This window comes from Corylus avellana, chromosome ca6, assembly GCF_901000735.1.
Source record: "Corylus avellana chromosome ca6, CavTom2PMs-1.0".
NCBI lineage: Eukaryota > Viridiplantae > Streptophyta > Magnoliopsida > Fagales > Betulaceae > Corylus > Corylus avellana.
Window position 1 is genome coordinate 11,128,745 of NC_081546.1, and position 15,325 is coordinate 11,144,069.

The following is a 15,325-nucleotide window of genomic DNA, read 5'->3' on the forward strand; positions in this document are numbered from 1 at the left end:
ATTTCCCCCACCGGCACCAGCCTCCACCGTAGACGGCAAAGCATTCTGCTGGCCCCCCGTCTGACTTGGACTACTAGCTCCCTCTGGTGATGATGGGGAAGTCCGGTGAGCCCATGGACGCTTACCAATCCACTGCCGCCCCTTCTCCTTCCCCCAGACAGACGGCGAGACCCTAAGCCAAAGACCAAATTCAGGCTTCGCCTCCTTAATACCCATGCACCCTACTTCTCCATGGCGAAACATTTCGCAGTGAAAACAAAAATAAGGAAGCCTTTCGTATTGAAAAGGAATCCAGACCGTGTTCCCTAACAGAGTGAGACGCCGACCTCGAGATATAGGCTTAGATAGATCTATCTTCACCCTTACACGTAAATACTTTCCCCAACCAATACCTTCGTCGTCAGTTTCAACTTCTTCAACCATCCCCATTGTAGAGCCAATTTGAAAGCCCACCTCTTGTCCCATACATCCTAGCGGAAGGTTAAACATACGAACCCAGAAAGCCGCCTTATCAAATGAGATCTCCAGAGGAGGTGTTAGTCCATCAAACTCTTCCAAGGAAAACAAACTACCCTCAAACACCCACGGACGGCCCTCCAACACCCGAATCTTGTCCCATGAATGCTCAAAATCAGCCAAAAAAAGATTCTTCCCTATCACCTTAAAAGATATCGACCCCGTAGGTCTCCATAGTTGCACTAGTTTAGATCTTACAATGTCCTTACCAATGATCCTGTCAGAGATGAGTTTACCCACCAAGCAACAATTTCCTCTTGTTACAACCTCTGCAAAAGCTTGTGGTTGGACAAATACTTCCGCACTCTCACCCTCCGAAAGATTAAAATCTTGCCACTTCTTGGTCAGATCGTTAGCCATCATACCCTCTTCCAATTCATCGTAAAGCAAAGAACCCAATCACTCCTCCAACGTCAACAAAGACTTGGAAAACTTTTCACTTCTCCCCTAGAAAACTAGAGAGAAAACAAAAGGCCTGGATTACCCAAAATACTATTCTTGCATGGCCAGAAACATTAAAAATTCATTACGATGTATTTTCAAAGCAAATATTGGGGAAAAGCCCTAATTATTTATTATATGAGTTTTAATAAGTGGTGAAGGTCAGTTTTGTGGAAAAATCTGCACCCAAATCATGTACACCTTTGCAAAATACAAGTTCCTTACCTACCCTCACTTTTTTCACAAAATTTTAATACAATCTCTAATTAAAGACAAAAAGATAAAAGATGGGAGATGAAAGATGAATGTTTATATTAAAAGAATGTATACACATTGAGAAACACTGTAACAATTCTTGAGGGATGGTTAAATATAACCTGTAGAGAATTTGATGTGAGTAGGTTTTCATGGTTTTTTTGAAATTTTCCTTAAACATGAGGAAGAGAATGACATATAAGATATCTGCGGCTAGTACTCTAAGGTAGGTTCGCCAGTACTTTCAAGTCCCTTGGTTATGGGCCTTCTGACAACATCTGTGGCCCATGGGTGACGTACTAGAAGCCTATTGGTAGATGGGCCCTTCAGTAGTCATTTAATCGGCTAATGGGCCTTCACTGTGACACTTGTATTTTATCTCAAGAGATAAACCGAAATGATTAAGGCACAGTTCAGAGCCCCAATTTGGCCTGTTTTGGGCCCAACTGAAAGTCAAGAGTCTTTCGTCTTCATTCCACTTGCTTTTCAAAACCCTATTCCCCTGTATGATGAATCTCGGGTACTGGCACCAAAATATTCACATTTCCCTTTAGCATTTGGATCATCTCACAGATTATCCAGTCCACCAGATCCGCATTTTCCACTCTCCCAGTGCACTGTACCAGTGCATGTTTTACTCTACTAAGGGCAACAATTTCCATGGAAAACCCCAACTTCTGAATCATCTCAAGTTAAACGCTCCTCATTTTCTTATCTCCCAAACATGGCGGGGAAAACCGAACCCATAAACGGGTCTGTGAAATTGGGATCGAAGGAGAGTGCCCCGATGCCAGCGAGCCTGAAGAAGCCCGATCTAAGCTCATACTTCTCTCTCAAATCCCTAAAATTGAAGACCAAACAGCAAGAGCTCTTGATTCGAGTGTCGATCCTCTGCCTCGTCTATGTCCTGGCCTTCATCACTCGTCTCTTCAGCGTGCTTCGCTACGAGTCCATGATCCACGAGTTTGACCCTTACTTCAACTACCGCACCACCCTCTACCTCACCCGCAACGGCTTCTACGACTTCTGGAACTGGTTCGACTCCGAGAGCTGGTATCCGCTGGGCCGCATCATCGGCGGGACGCTCTACCCGGGTCTCATGGTCACCGCCGCCATCATTTACTGGATCCTCCGCTTCCTCCACTTCGCCGTCCATATCCGCGAGGTCTGTGTGTTGACGGCGCCGTTTTTCGCTTCCAACACGACCCTTGTCGCGTATTTCTTCGGTAAAGAGCTCTGGGATTCGGGGGCGGGGCTTGTGGCGGCAGCGCTGATCGCCATTTGCCCGGGTTACATATCGAGATCGGTGGCCGGATCGTACGACAACGAGGGCGTGGCCATATTCGCGCTGTTGCTCACCTTTTACATGTTTGTGAAGGCCGTGAACACGGGGTCGTTGGCGTGGGCCTTGGCCTCCGCTTTCGGCTACTTCTATATGGTTTCGGCGTGGGGAGGATACGTGTTCATAATCAATTTGATCCCGCTGTACGTGCTAGTGCTTCTGATCACGGGCAGGTATTCCATGAGGCTCTATGTGGCCTACAATTGCATGTATATCTTGGGAATGCTGCTGGCTATGCAGATTCGGTTTGTGGGGTTTCAGCATGTTCAATCCGGGGAGCATATGGCGGCCATGGGGGTGTTCTTCTTGATGCAGGTATTGCTTCCTATTCTTTACAATTGCTGCTTCACTTCCCCTCTCTTCTCTCATTTCACTTCACTTTGCCTCAATTTAAAAAGAAAAAATGTTTGACTGCAAGCTTTTTAGCACTGACTAACTATGGTCTTCTGTATGCGTGCATACTTGTATGCTATGGACTTCCGTATATCACACATGGCCTGTATAGTAGTTATGCTGGCTATCATCAAGAATGTTTGGCTTTATTCCTAACTCTTCTCTGCAAGTCGGTTTGTTGCACTAAATTGCACCATTTGTGCAGGTATTCTACTTCTTAGAATGGGTTAAGCACTTGCTAAGTGACACAAAATTGTTTGAAGCCTTTTTGAGGATCACTGTGACGACTGCAGTAAGTGTTGGTGCTATTGCTCTTGGAATAGGCACAGCATCTGGGTACATCTCTCCATGGACTGGTCGCTTTTACTCTTTGCTTGATCCAACATATGCAAAAGATCACATTCCAATTATTGCTTCCGTCTCTGAGCATCAGCCAACGGCTTGGTCATCTTTCATGTTTGATTTCCATATCCTGCTTTTTCTTTTCCCTGCGGGTCTCTATTTTTGCTTCAAGCGGTTGTCAGATGCCACGATTTTTATCGTTCTGTATGGTCTGACCAGCATGTATTTTGCTGGAGTCATGGTTCGTTTAATTCTTGTTGCTACACCTGCAGTATGCCTTATTAGTGCCATTGCTGTTTCTGCTACTGTAAAGAATTTGACTCTGGTAGCAAGGGCAAAGAATAAGGTTGCCCAGACTGGTTCTGCTAAGGGAAGCGGTAGTTCGAAGGGATCATCTAAGGTGAGGCCATTGCCACTTCAAATAGTTTGCACTTTTTATTTCAGTTGGTAAAAGGAAGCATTGTTTTTATTGAATACGTGGGGATCTCAGTGGTTCAAGTGTCTTTGCCAAATGCCTATAGCATCTATAAAATGAGGTTACTACTTGTTCCATGATAGAGGAAATGTTGTTACATGCTTAGCTCTTTAACTGCATTTTTATTGCTTAATACTTAATAGGATCGTGAAGTTATATCTATATGCGCCTTGAGTGTTAGCTGATCTAGTAAACGCCAATAGATCCTATTTTCAAGCCCTACTAAAAGAAAAAGAAAAAAACTGATAAAAGGATAGCGAAACTTCTGAAGCATCTGAATTCAGGTGGTCTTCCCCGGTGGCCCTGAATTTTCGTGGGCCTCTACCATGCCTCTATTGGTGCACATCTTGCTGGTACCTCTACCGGTGATGCTGGGTTGTCATTGTCTTCTTCATAGATGGGGTTGCAGCTCCCTTTTTTGGAAGTAGGACCACATTTCTTTTTTTTTTTTTTTTTTGATAAGTAAAGATATATTATCAAGGCGCAAAGGGGCGCAACCCTAGTACACAGGGAGTATACAAGAGAGCGACTAAGAGGAAGAAAAAGAAGAAGAGAACATAAAAAGGAAATCAGGGAAGCTTATCACTAAGGGCGCTAGCCATCCAGCGGTCCAAGTGAAAAGGGTATACAAGAAAAAGTGTAGAAGATCCTCAATATTTCTAGACGAATCCTCGAAACATCTAGCATTTCTCTCGATCCAGATGCACCACATAAGGCACAGAGGAACCATCTTCCACACAACAGCGCTACGGGACTTGCCACCCGCCCACCAGGAAGCATACAAACCCCTGACGCTCCCAGGCATCACCCAACACAAACCGAACCGCGAGAATACAGCATTCCACAAGGTACTCGCAACCCCACAATGAAGAAAGAGATGGTCAACTGACTCCCCATCCGATTCACACATGCAACAACGGTTAATCACAATAATACCTCTCTTCCGAACATTATCCAGGGTTAGAGTCTTCCCGAGCGCGGCCGTCCACGCAAAAAAAGCCACTCTCGAAGGAGCCTTGGTACGCCATATGCTCTTCCAAGGGAAAGGGGGATGGTCTTTGGAAGCAAGGATTCTGAAATAAGATCTGACCTCAAATTTTCCTTTTCTTGAAGCGTTCCACCACATCCTATCCTCCCCTACTCCTCGCATCAAGTGCGAATACAAGAGAGAATAAAAAGAGGCCAAGACCTCCACTTCCCAATCATGAACCCTGCGAATAAAGGAAATATTCCATTGCACAGAGCCATTTAAACACTCCCTATTATCCGCAATAGACGCCTCCTTATTGGTGGCAATATTGAAAAGTCCAGGAAAAGCATCCTTGAGAGACCTGTCACCACACCAGATATCCTCCCAAAACCTGATATTGGACCCAGACCCAGGAACCAATCTAATCTGGCAATGAAACGACCTCCACCCCTTGAGTAGGACCACATTTCTTTTATCCACCTTCCCCTCGTTTATCCACATTTCTTTTTGCCGTGGTTTGGGGAAGGGGAAATGGGGTGGTGATGGTGGGATTAGGCGGTTAGTTTACAACTTGACTCTGGGTCAGGATTTCAATGTGGAGTTTCTTTGCGCCCCTCTGAGCTCCTATCTCCTTGTTGTGTTGGGTATCTTTGGTTATTCAAATTGGGTTTTATGAGGAGCAATTCATGACTCTTTTGACAGTTATCGAAGAGCGCCAATGTTGTCTTGAGGAGTGAATTTCTCTTTCTAAACTTGGTAATAAAGGCAACAGGGAGCTAAGAGGGTTGGAGAGTTCCATTAACTATGATCCCAAAGGTGAGAGTTCAAGCCTGATAAGGGGGCTTTCAAATTTTTTATTTTTTATTTTTTATGAAGCCTAGATCGCTATCATGGAACGTGAGAGGATTGAATGAGGGGATAAATGTATGAGTGTGAGTGTGAGGAATTTGCTTAGAGAATGGAAAGTTGATATTGTTTGCTTTTAAGAAACTAAGCTTGAAGTCATGTCTCGTAGTGTCGTGCATAGCTTGTGGGGGTGTTATCATGTAGATTGGTATTGCTTGGACTCCAAAGGGGTTCAAGTAGTATTTTGATTACGCGGGATAGAAGAGTGGTGGAGAAGATAGACAAGTGTGTGGGGGAATTCTCTTTGGCTGTCTCTTTTAGAAACGTTGAAGATCATTCCACTTGGGGTTTTGCGGGTGTTCATGGCCATAATTCTAATAGAGATAGAAGGCTTTTGTGGGATGAGTTGCTTAGTTTACTCAGTTGGTGGAACTTGCCTTGGTGTGTTGGGGGTGATTTTAATGTCACTTGTTTCCCCAGTGAAAGGTTGGGAGAAGCCCGCTTAACCCCAGCGATGTTGGAGTTCATTGACTTCATTTTTGAGCAGGGATAGATGGATCTTCCTCTTGTTGGTAGATCTTTTACTTGATCAAATAATCAGGATTCTTATACTGAGTCCAGAATTAATAGATTCCTTGTCTCTCGAGTGTGGGAAGCCTAGTTTCCTACTGTTTCGTAGAGGAGGCTTTTTAGACTTTGTTCATATCATTTTCCTGTCCTCCTTGATTGTGGTGACTTTCTAAGGGGTAGTAAGTCCTTCGAATTTGAAAACATGTGGCTAAAGTATGAAGGTTTTGTGGACAAGGTGAAACAATGGTGGAACTCTTATCATTTCCAAGGCTTTTAGAGCTTCATTTTAGCAAGAAAGCTCAAGGAATGGAATGAGGGGGTGTTTGAAAACGTTGAATGGAAGAAGTTCCTTTTAGAAGAGATATGTGTTTTTTCATGTCCTTGAAGAAGAAAGGGCCTTAGGTGTTGAGGAGAAAGATCTACTCTCATGGAGGAGGTGAGCTGTTTCTAAAATCTAGGGTGTTGTGGTTGCAGGAGGGTGACAAGTGTACTAAGTTTTTTTCATAATGGCTAACTTCAATAGAAGAAGGAACTCTATTGACTCATTGTTGATTGACGACACAAGTTCTACCAACTAGTCGAAGATCAACGAGCACATTGTCTAGTTTTACCAAAAGTTGTTCACCAAGTAGTTCAATTGGAAGCCTGTGGTGGATGGTCTTTTCCTTTGACTCTATTGATAAGGCTGAGGTGAGATGGTTGCAAAGAGATTTTGAGGAAAGGGAGGTGTGGGAGGTTGTGAAAGTTATGAATGGTGGTGACAAGGTGTTGGGCCTTGACAATTACTCTTTGGCTTTCTTTCAAGCTTGTTGGGTTGTTCTGAAAGAGGACATCATGAAGGCCTTCCGCAATTTCCATGCTAGTGGTAAGTTCGAGAGAAGCCTTAATGCTACTATCCTTGCCCTCATTTTGAAGATTATAGGGGCTCTTGACCCTAAGGATTTTCCCTCCATCAATCTAGTGGGTAGCATTTACAAGATTATTGTTAAGATTCTAGCAAATAAGCTTAAGATGGTGCTAGAGAAGAATATTTCTAAGTCATAGAACGCTTTCATCCGAGGTAGGCAAATCCTAGATCCTATTCTTATTGCCAATGAATGCCTTGATAGTAAAATGGATCTGGAGCACCGGGGGTTATATGTAAAATAGACTTAGAAAAAGCTTATGATCATGTTAATTGGGATTTTCTGATGTACATGCTGAGAAGGTGTGGTTTGGGGGGAAATGATGCTCATGGATAGCTACTATATTTCCTCGATGTGTTTTCTCAGTTTAGATGAACGACTCTCCCACATGCTTCTTTAGCAACTCGCTTGGCTTGAGGCAAGGAGACTCTCTTTCTCCTTTGCTGCTTGTTATAGTGATGGAGGCGTTGGGGAGGATGATTTTAGCCGCAGTCAGTGGAGGTTTGTTGTCTGGCTTCTCTGTGGGAACATGGACTAATATCTCCTATTTTCTATTTGCTGATGATACTTTACTTTTTTTTTGTGGGCCGACCCAAATCATCTATGCAATTTACAGAGTTTATTCTTATGTTTTGAAGCTGTGTCAAGATTGAAAACAAACTTAGCCAATTCGGAATTGTTCCTATGGGAAATGTTGGTAATTTGGCTGGGTTGTGGGGTTGTATCTTTGCCCATGAAGTACCTTGGTCTTCCGTTGGAGGCCTCCTATAAGGCCAATCATATATGGGACGATATTATTGAGAAGGTAAAAACATCGGTTGGCTAGTTGGAAAATATTGCATTTGTCTATGGGTGATAAGATTAACCCTTATCAAGGGCAGCCTATCTAACTTACCCACGTACTTCATGTCCCTCTTTCCTCTCCATATTGAGAAGCTTCATGTGATTTCTTATGGGGTGGGCTAGGCAAAGAGTTCAAATATCACCTGGTGAGTTGGTCCAAGGTTTGTATACTGATCTTTGAGGGAGGGTTAAGGGTTAGGAACTTGCTGAGGTTCAATCATGCTCTCTTAGGTAAATGGCTTTGTCGTTCTAGGCTTGAGAGAGGCTTTGTGGAGAGTGGTAGTGGACTCTAAGTTTGGAAGTTCTTGTGGAGGTTGGTGTTCTAGTTAGTCAGTTGGGGCGTATGGGGTGGGTTTATGGAAAAATATTAGGAGTGGCTAGGGGAAGTTTTGTAGTCCAGATTTAATGTGGGAGATGGCTCCAATGTTAGATTTTGGCATGATCTTTGGTGTGGGAATATGGCTCTTGAGGAAGTATTTCCAGTTTTATGTGGTATTGCTTGCGCAAAGAATGCTTCTATTGCGACTCTAGTGAAATGTTTTTGGAGGTGCTGCTCAATAGAAAGTAAGCTTTGCTAGAGCGGCTCATGATTGAGAGATGGATATCTTTGTCTCATTCTTTAGGGTGTTGTATTTAGTGAGAATAAAAAGGGAAGGGGAGGACAAGTTGTGGTGGACCCCTTACAAAAGTGGGTTGTTTGGTGTTAAATCCTTCTACAGTGTCATGGGTTGTAATGATGGTTTTCATTTTCCTTGGAAGAGTGTTTAACAAACTAAGGTCCCATTGAGGGTGGTTTTTTTTTTTGTTTGGCTAGTAGCCCTAAGAAAGATAATTAGCATGGATAATCTTTGAAAGCGACTTGTCATTGTGGTTGACAAGTGTTATGTGTAAAAAGGAATAGGGAGTCTTTGGACCATCTTTTTCTTCATTATAAAGTTACTTGTGCCATTTAGAATGTTTTCTTCTGTCATTTTGGGCTGCTTTGGGTTATGCATAGACAAATAGTCGACTTGTATGCTTGTTGGCGAACTCCCAACAGCTCTCAGTGTGGTATTGTGTGAAAGATGGTGCTTTCATGCCTTTTGTAGTGTCTATGGAGGAAAATGAATGATATAAGTTTTGGGGACCGTGAGGGGACTTTGGAGGAAGTTAAATCTTTATTTTTCAATGAGTAATGCTATATATCATCATTTTATCCCCCAAAGTTGATGTGCCTTTTAAAATCATCTTTGGATCGAAATCTTATAGTGATCCATCCCAAATCTAATGGTAATTTTAGAAGCCACATCAACTTTAGAGAAATAAAATGAGTATAAGAAGATGGTACATAGCATTAGTGTTTCTCAACACCTTGTATCTCAAATAGTTGCTTTTATTGCTCTTTTGGTGATTAGTTATCATGGTTTTCTTGTTTTTTTACTCCTACTAGTTAGGTAGTTTCTATTGTATACTTCTTGTATATTTGTGCTTTTAATGATATATTGATTACTTATAAAAAAGAAGTATAGGTCTACTTGTTGATGTGATAAAGCTTTTTTTTGAAGATGTACTTGGTGCAAGTATTGGTTCTCTACATGGTAAGCGGTGTAGTAATGTACTGATTTTAGATTCTGCTTACTTCTCAGACATATGCAAGTACTCAGATGCTGTTAATTTGACTAATTGATCATGCTCGTCAGCTAGAGAATAATTGAGGCCGTGCTGTCTAGTATGTTATGTTTGTACTTAAGATTTCCATTGTGTCGGCCCAAAAGAAAACCCAAATTTTGGTGTGATCGTCCCTCTATTTTATAGCTGATCTTGCTATTTTTTGATGTTCTAAAGCTTCTTTCCATGTGCACTCGAAGTAGTATCTACTGTCTACATAGTAAGATACTAGAATGATGTTAAATGCTACTCACTTTTGAGGAACATTCACTTGCACTGAATCTTGTTAATTTTGACTATTTGATTTATCCCTTCAGCTTGGCATTAAGTAGGCCATTTATTTTCTTATCCACATTTTTTAAAAAAAAAAAAAAAAAAAAAAAAAGGTTTTTGCATGATAAATCCTTGGTTTCAAATGAGATGAAATATGGAAGTCAGTTGGTCAAGGAGCTCTCGGTCAGTGTTTTCAAATCAACTGATTTTATAAGATCAGTCATGTTGCTTAAACTTTAGGACGATCACTAGACACCATATCTATCTAAAGGTGTTAATTTGTCTTTTGTACTTCCAATAAATAAAAAATAATTTAATTCGTTGACTTAAATTCGGTTATATTTATATTCATTGATGATCTATTCTAGTGGCTCATCTAGGATTAGGTGACCTCTAGTCTTGGATATATGAACTCCAAAAGTCGATGCCTAATTGCTTGCTTATCACATATATCCATAATTACTGTATGTTTGATCATATTTTATTTTTAACACCAATCTACCAAAGCCTTTCCTTCTTCCTTTTCTTTTATTTTATTTATTCATTAACTCAATGGCTTTGTTGTTCAGAATTTTATGGCTGTCTCTACAGATGGCAATGTAAGCATCCAATTACAAAGCCATTGAGTTAATGAGTTGGTACTGTGAAACATAATTTTTTGGTGGCTTACTATTTGGATTTTGTTAGATTAATCTTTTATTTCTCATTGTTTCAATGGTTTGCATTCAAAAGTTTAGTTGGTCTGGAGTCCATATTGGAAGAACTTAAGTATAACATGTTCCTTTTCTGGACCTCTAAACTTTTTTTTCTGATGCTAAACTAGTATTCAGGTTCATCAAGTAGTATATGTTAGTAAACACAGTTTAGAGATAAGATAGAGGAACATGAATAGTTGGACTCTGCTTCTTGCTAAAAACATTATGCAGCGATCTCCTTTCAATTATGTTGTATATATTAAAAAGTATTGTTACTTACTTCTCCTGCACAAACAGGCTTCACTTGATCAATCCCAGCCTTTCCAAAGAAATGTTGCTTTTGCGTTACTTCTCGGTGCTTTTTACTTGCTCAGTAAGTATGCTACCCACTGTACCTGGGTCACATCAGAGGCATATTCATCTCCCTCAATTGTCTTGGCCGCAAGGGGTGCCCATGGCAACAGGGTCATCTTTGATGATTATCGTGAGGCGTACTTTTGGCTTCGGCAGAATACTCCTCAAGATGCTAAGGTGATGTCATGGTGGGATTATGGGTACCAGATCACTGCAATGGGAAACAGAACTGTTATAGTTGATAATAACACCTGGAATAATACACACATTGCTACTGTCGGGCGTGCAATGTCATCTTATGAAGATGAGGCATATGAAATTATGAGGTCGCTCGATGTGGATTATGTATTAGTTGTCTTTGGAGGTGTTACAGGCTATTCTTCCGATGATATTAACAAGTAAGGCCATATGAAATTCCATTTCGAATCATGTGGAATGTCCTGCACTATTTGAAAGACTTCTTGAAGCATTCGAAAATTTTTTTTTTTGACTTAGATCGCAACATTAGCTGTCATCTGAGTAATATATATTTAAGGTTTTATGGCAAGCACCTGCAAATGAAACCCCAGAGCCCCTATTTTTTTTTTTTTTTTTTTTTTTGGAGGCATGTGGTGTGACCTTTAGAGAATAGTTATAACTTATGTGGGTTATGTATTAAGCAATTGTGGCATTTTTTCTGACTCTTCTCATAACGGTTGGACAATCTGCCAAAAAATAATAGAGTTAATTCCAAAACTACTTGGTGTGGTTTGTTGAAATTACTAACAATTGTCCATTGAATTGCCATAATTTTGGGAAACATTCTGATCCTAAATTTGCATCTTTGGCTAATGCCCAGACCAATTTTGGTACCTTTGTCCTTTTAATCTATTCTGTAGGGATTAAAAGTAATGCTACTTAAACGCACTCCTGCTAATGTTAATTCTATGTACTTTAGAATTTTTTTGGTATTTTCATCCTCTATTTGAATTACTTATCAAAAACAAAACAAAAAATCTCTGTTTGAAGTACTGGACCTTATATGTCTATGTTTACCTTCCATCATATGCTAACTCGAAATTGATTTATCCCAGATTTTTGTGGATGGTGAGAATTGGAGGTGGAGTTTTTCCTGTAATAAAGGAACCTGATTACCTTGTTAATGGCGATTACCGTGTTGACAAAGGGGCAGCTCCCAAGATGTTGAACTGTCTCATGTAAGTTTCTTAGCATTGCTATAATGATTTAGTCATTTCTTCTATTAATTGTAGTGAATTACCCTTGTCAGAAGTGTGTGCCCACTCAATGGTTTTACGTGTTTATTTCTTCTGGTAATCAGGTACAAGCTGTCATATTATCGATTTGGAGAACTGACAACAGAATATGGCAAACCACCTGGGTAAGTTCAAAGTTTATCTTCCATTTTACTAGAAAAGGTATCATATGAAAGTGTGTTTGTAACCACAGGCACACACTCTTGTGGATGCGCGTATGTCAATTATAGCATGGTATTGCATGTCATAGCTACTTCATGAATGAACTTGCAGTTGTGTATACATGCAAGCAGAGAAGAAAAATTAGAATTCAGAACATGAATTTGACACTTGGAATACAAGTTTTTACCTGCAATTCACTTAGTTGGGGTGTTTTAATCATTTACATCATCGGGAGGCCTTTTAATAAAATCAACAAGCACCAGTTGATTTGGTTTTGCTTAATCAAGGCTTAGGAGGTAATCCCTCTGGAAATGTGTGATAACTGCAGTTGAAAGCCATGGAGAAAAATTGACGCCAAAGAGCTCATTGACTTAATTAATTTTTTGTGCAGCTGAGTACTGAATTTGTGATCAATGCCTCCAATGTTCCTTCTCAAATATTATTAGATTGACCATTTACATTGACCTTTAATAGTCTGGTTTCTGCTCAGAGATGCTTGCAATTCTACAGATTCGTGGCATTAGAGGACTTTAGTTTGAACATGCTATACTTTGTAATGGCTTTTTTTGGAATGGCAGGTATGATCGTGCAAGAGGGGTTGAAATTGGAAACAAGGATATCAAACTTGAACATTTGGAAGAGGCTTTTACAACATCTAACTGGATTGTTCGTATTTACAAAGTCAAACCACCTAATAATAGGTGGTGAGGCTCTCTCTGCGGGATAGTAAAGAAGATGGTAGAGGCAACTTTTCCCTCAGAGCTAGAGTCTTGAAATATAGTGTTAGAGATAGAAAACTATTTTCATAGAGTCTGCATTTGTAGCATTCAAGGCTCTTAATGTTCTGGACCACCCCCTTTTTGGAGATTTTGAAATGCCGTTTTGCTTCCTCTATTTATACTGTTTATTTAATGGCATGGTTGAGCGACAGTTCTAATACATGGTGCAACTTACTCTTTCTAATTCAATGGTGATATCTGTTGCCCTTATAATTTTCCTCTTTATCATTTATAATTTGTTGGAAAGGCTTGTGAAAAAGTCCTTGGCTGGGCTTAAAACATTTTGCTAATCTTCAAAGTTAACTGCTGCTGCAAGAAGTTAGAAATCATTAATTCATGGCTCAACAGCAGAGTGAGTTCCATTTACAGTGGGTCCTCATTGTGCTGGGCCTGGATATGATGAATGGATTCAGGTTTTCTTCGAACGCCTTTAGAATTGTTGGATTGGGTAGTCTCTGTTGGTTTCATTTTGATTTTCCCCGTGTTGATTGAGTCGAGATGCGGTTTGTACAGGAGGAGATTGAGATGGGAAATAGCCATTTTAGAGATTAGGGAAAATGCAAAATTCAAAATCAGTCCAGTCCTTGTTTTGCTTGATTTATAATTCTTATGTTATCAAAATGAATTCAAACGTTTCTGAGGTATGTCAAATTTTTATTGGTTTTAGAGTCAAATTTTTTTCACTGACTTAACATATTTTGTTAGTGACGCTAATTTAAATAGGACAAATGTTACCATTTTATTGGTTTTAATATGACAATCAGAATCTATTGAGTCGGTAACAATTTGACTATAAGAAGTACATTATTTTTTTGGCATATGTTAGGAACCTTGTTCATTTTGATACTACGGAGAGCTAATTGTCAATTTGGAAAACTACATCGACTACTTTTACATTTTTTCCCTAAAAATTATAGGATCAAATGCAATTTCTTAAGTATTGATGTTAAATGGAACACTACGCAAAACTAGCCAAGAGTTAGGAACTCTTTATTTTTATTCGCTTGAGGCTTTTTGCCATCTTGCACTTAAGGTTTGACATTGAAATTGCACTTCAATTTTGGAAAATTACAAAAGGTCATTTTTTTCAACTATCTTCATATAGTAAATCGGTGAATTTACTATTGAATTTGTATGGAATTTATATGAATCTACAAATTCAATGATAAATTCATTGGATTTGCGAAAAGAGATCACTAAAAAATTGTTGAGTTTTGAGAGGAGTTTGTGAAGTTATATATATTATGACTAAAACTTCAAATAAATACAACTGTAGGAAATGAACTTTCTCAACCTCTCTCTCGCAAAAGTTGATTTCAGAGTACCAAAAATAGAGCTCCATAAGGACCATAACAAACACTTCTAATTTTATTGCACCTCTAATTTATTAATGAACCATACTAATTTGTAATTTGCCATTGAATTTACACCAACATTGAATTTAGGTAATTAAAAGAAAAATGCTTAAGTCACTTGCCCGTGCATCTTTTAGACTTGAAATATCCAAATTATCTCTATATTTTTTTTGTGTGGAAACATGTAACAAAAGTTACAAAAAAACCAAAGAGGAGGGGTTAGGGGGTGGTCAACCACTCATTGAGGCTTTTGGGGATAGTTGAACAACGCTTTTAAGGCCAAGTGGTGGTTCAGACACTTAAAGTCCAATACATAGGCTCTTAACATATTTTCTAGGGTCTAAATAATCATTTTCGACTATCCACCCTTCTATAGATGGAATGCCGTGCTAAAGTTTTATCTTGTCCCAATAGCGGACTAAAAATTGTCAAAAACTCAATGTGAAATGAGGATCATAATCCAATATGATGGGCACTGGGAAGTCAAACAATTTTGTCGATATAATAGAGACCCAAAGAAGGCTCAAAAAACTAAAATAGGCCATTACCTAAAATGCAGATAGCGGATAATAACCGCGTGGATACGATTTGTAAAAACATGATATGAATGTGGATGCAAATATCTAAAAGTAATATTCACATTTTGCGAATGCAGCTGTGGACATTATGGCAGTGTTTGCCAATAGCCTGGGTTGGTACTGTACCAGGGCTGGTACTGTAGCACTTTTTTAGGAATATGTGTTTGATTGGTTTTAATGAAAATGCTTTGTGGGGAAAAACGAAAAAATATATTTTATATGAAAAAAATGTAAAAAAGGCAAGCTTACGGTGTCTCTGTTAAACCATATACATACTTCTTAGTAAATGCTTGATAGCTGTCCTCCATTAATATCATCCAACAGCTATTAG

The 15,325-nt window shown here is 39.7% G+C and overlaps 1 protein-coding gene across 1 annotated transcript; it reads left to right on the plus strand.

Moving 5' to 3' along the window:
* Positions 1 to 1,646: 1,646 nt before the first annotated feature.
* On the plus strand, positions 1,647 to 13,250 carry LOC132183610 (dolichyl-diphosphooligosaccharide--protein glycosyltransferase subunit STT3B). Its single transcript, XM_059596965.1, has 6 exons — positions 1,647 to 2,869; positions 3,153 to 3,689; positions 10,811 to 11,265; positions 11,941 to 12,063; positions 12,186 to 12,245; positions 12,861 to 13,250. Exons 1-6 carry the CDS (start codon positions 1,937 to 1,939, stop codon positions 12,988 to 12,990), a joined length of 2,238 nt encoding a protein of 745 aa, XP_059452948.1. The 5' UTR covers positions 1,647 to 1,936; the 3' UTR covers positions 12,991 to 13,250.
* Positions 13,251 to 15,325: the final 2,075 nt, after the last annotated feature.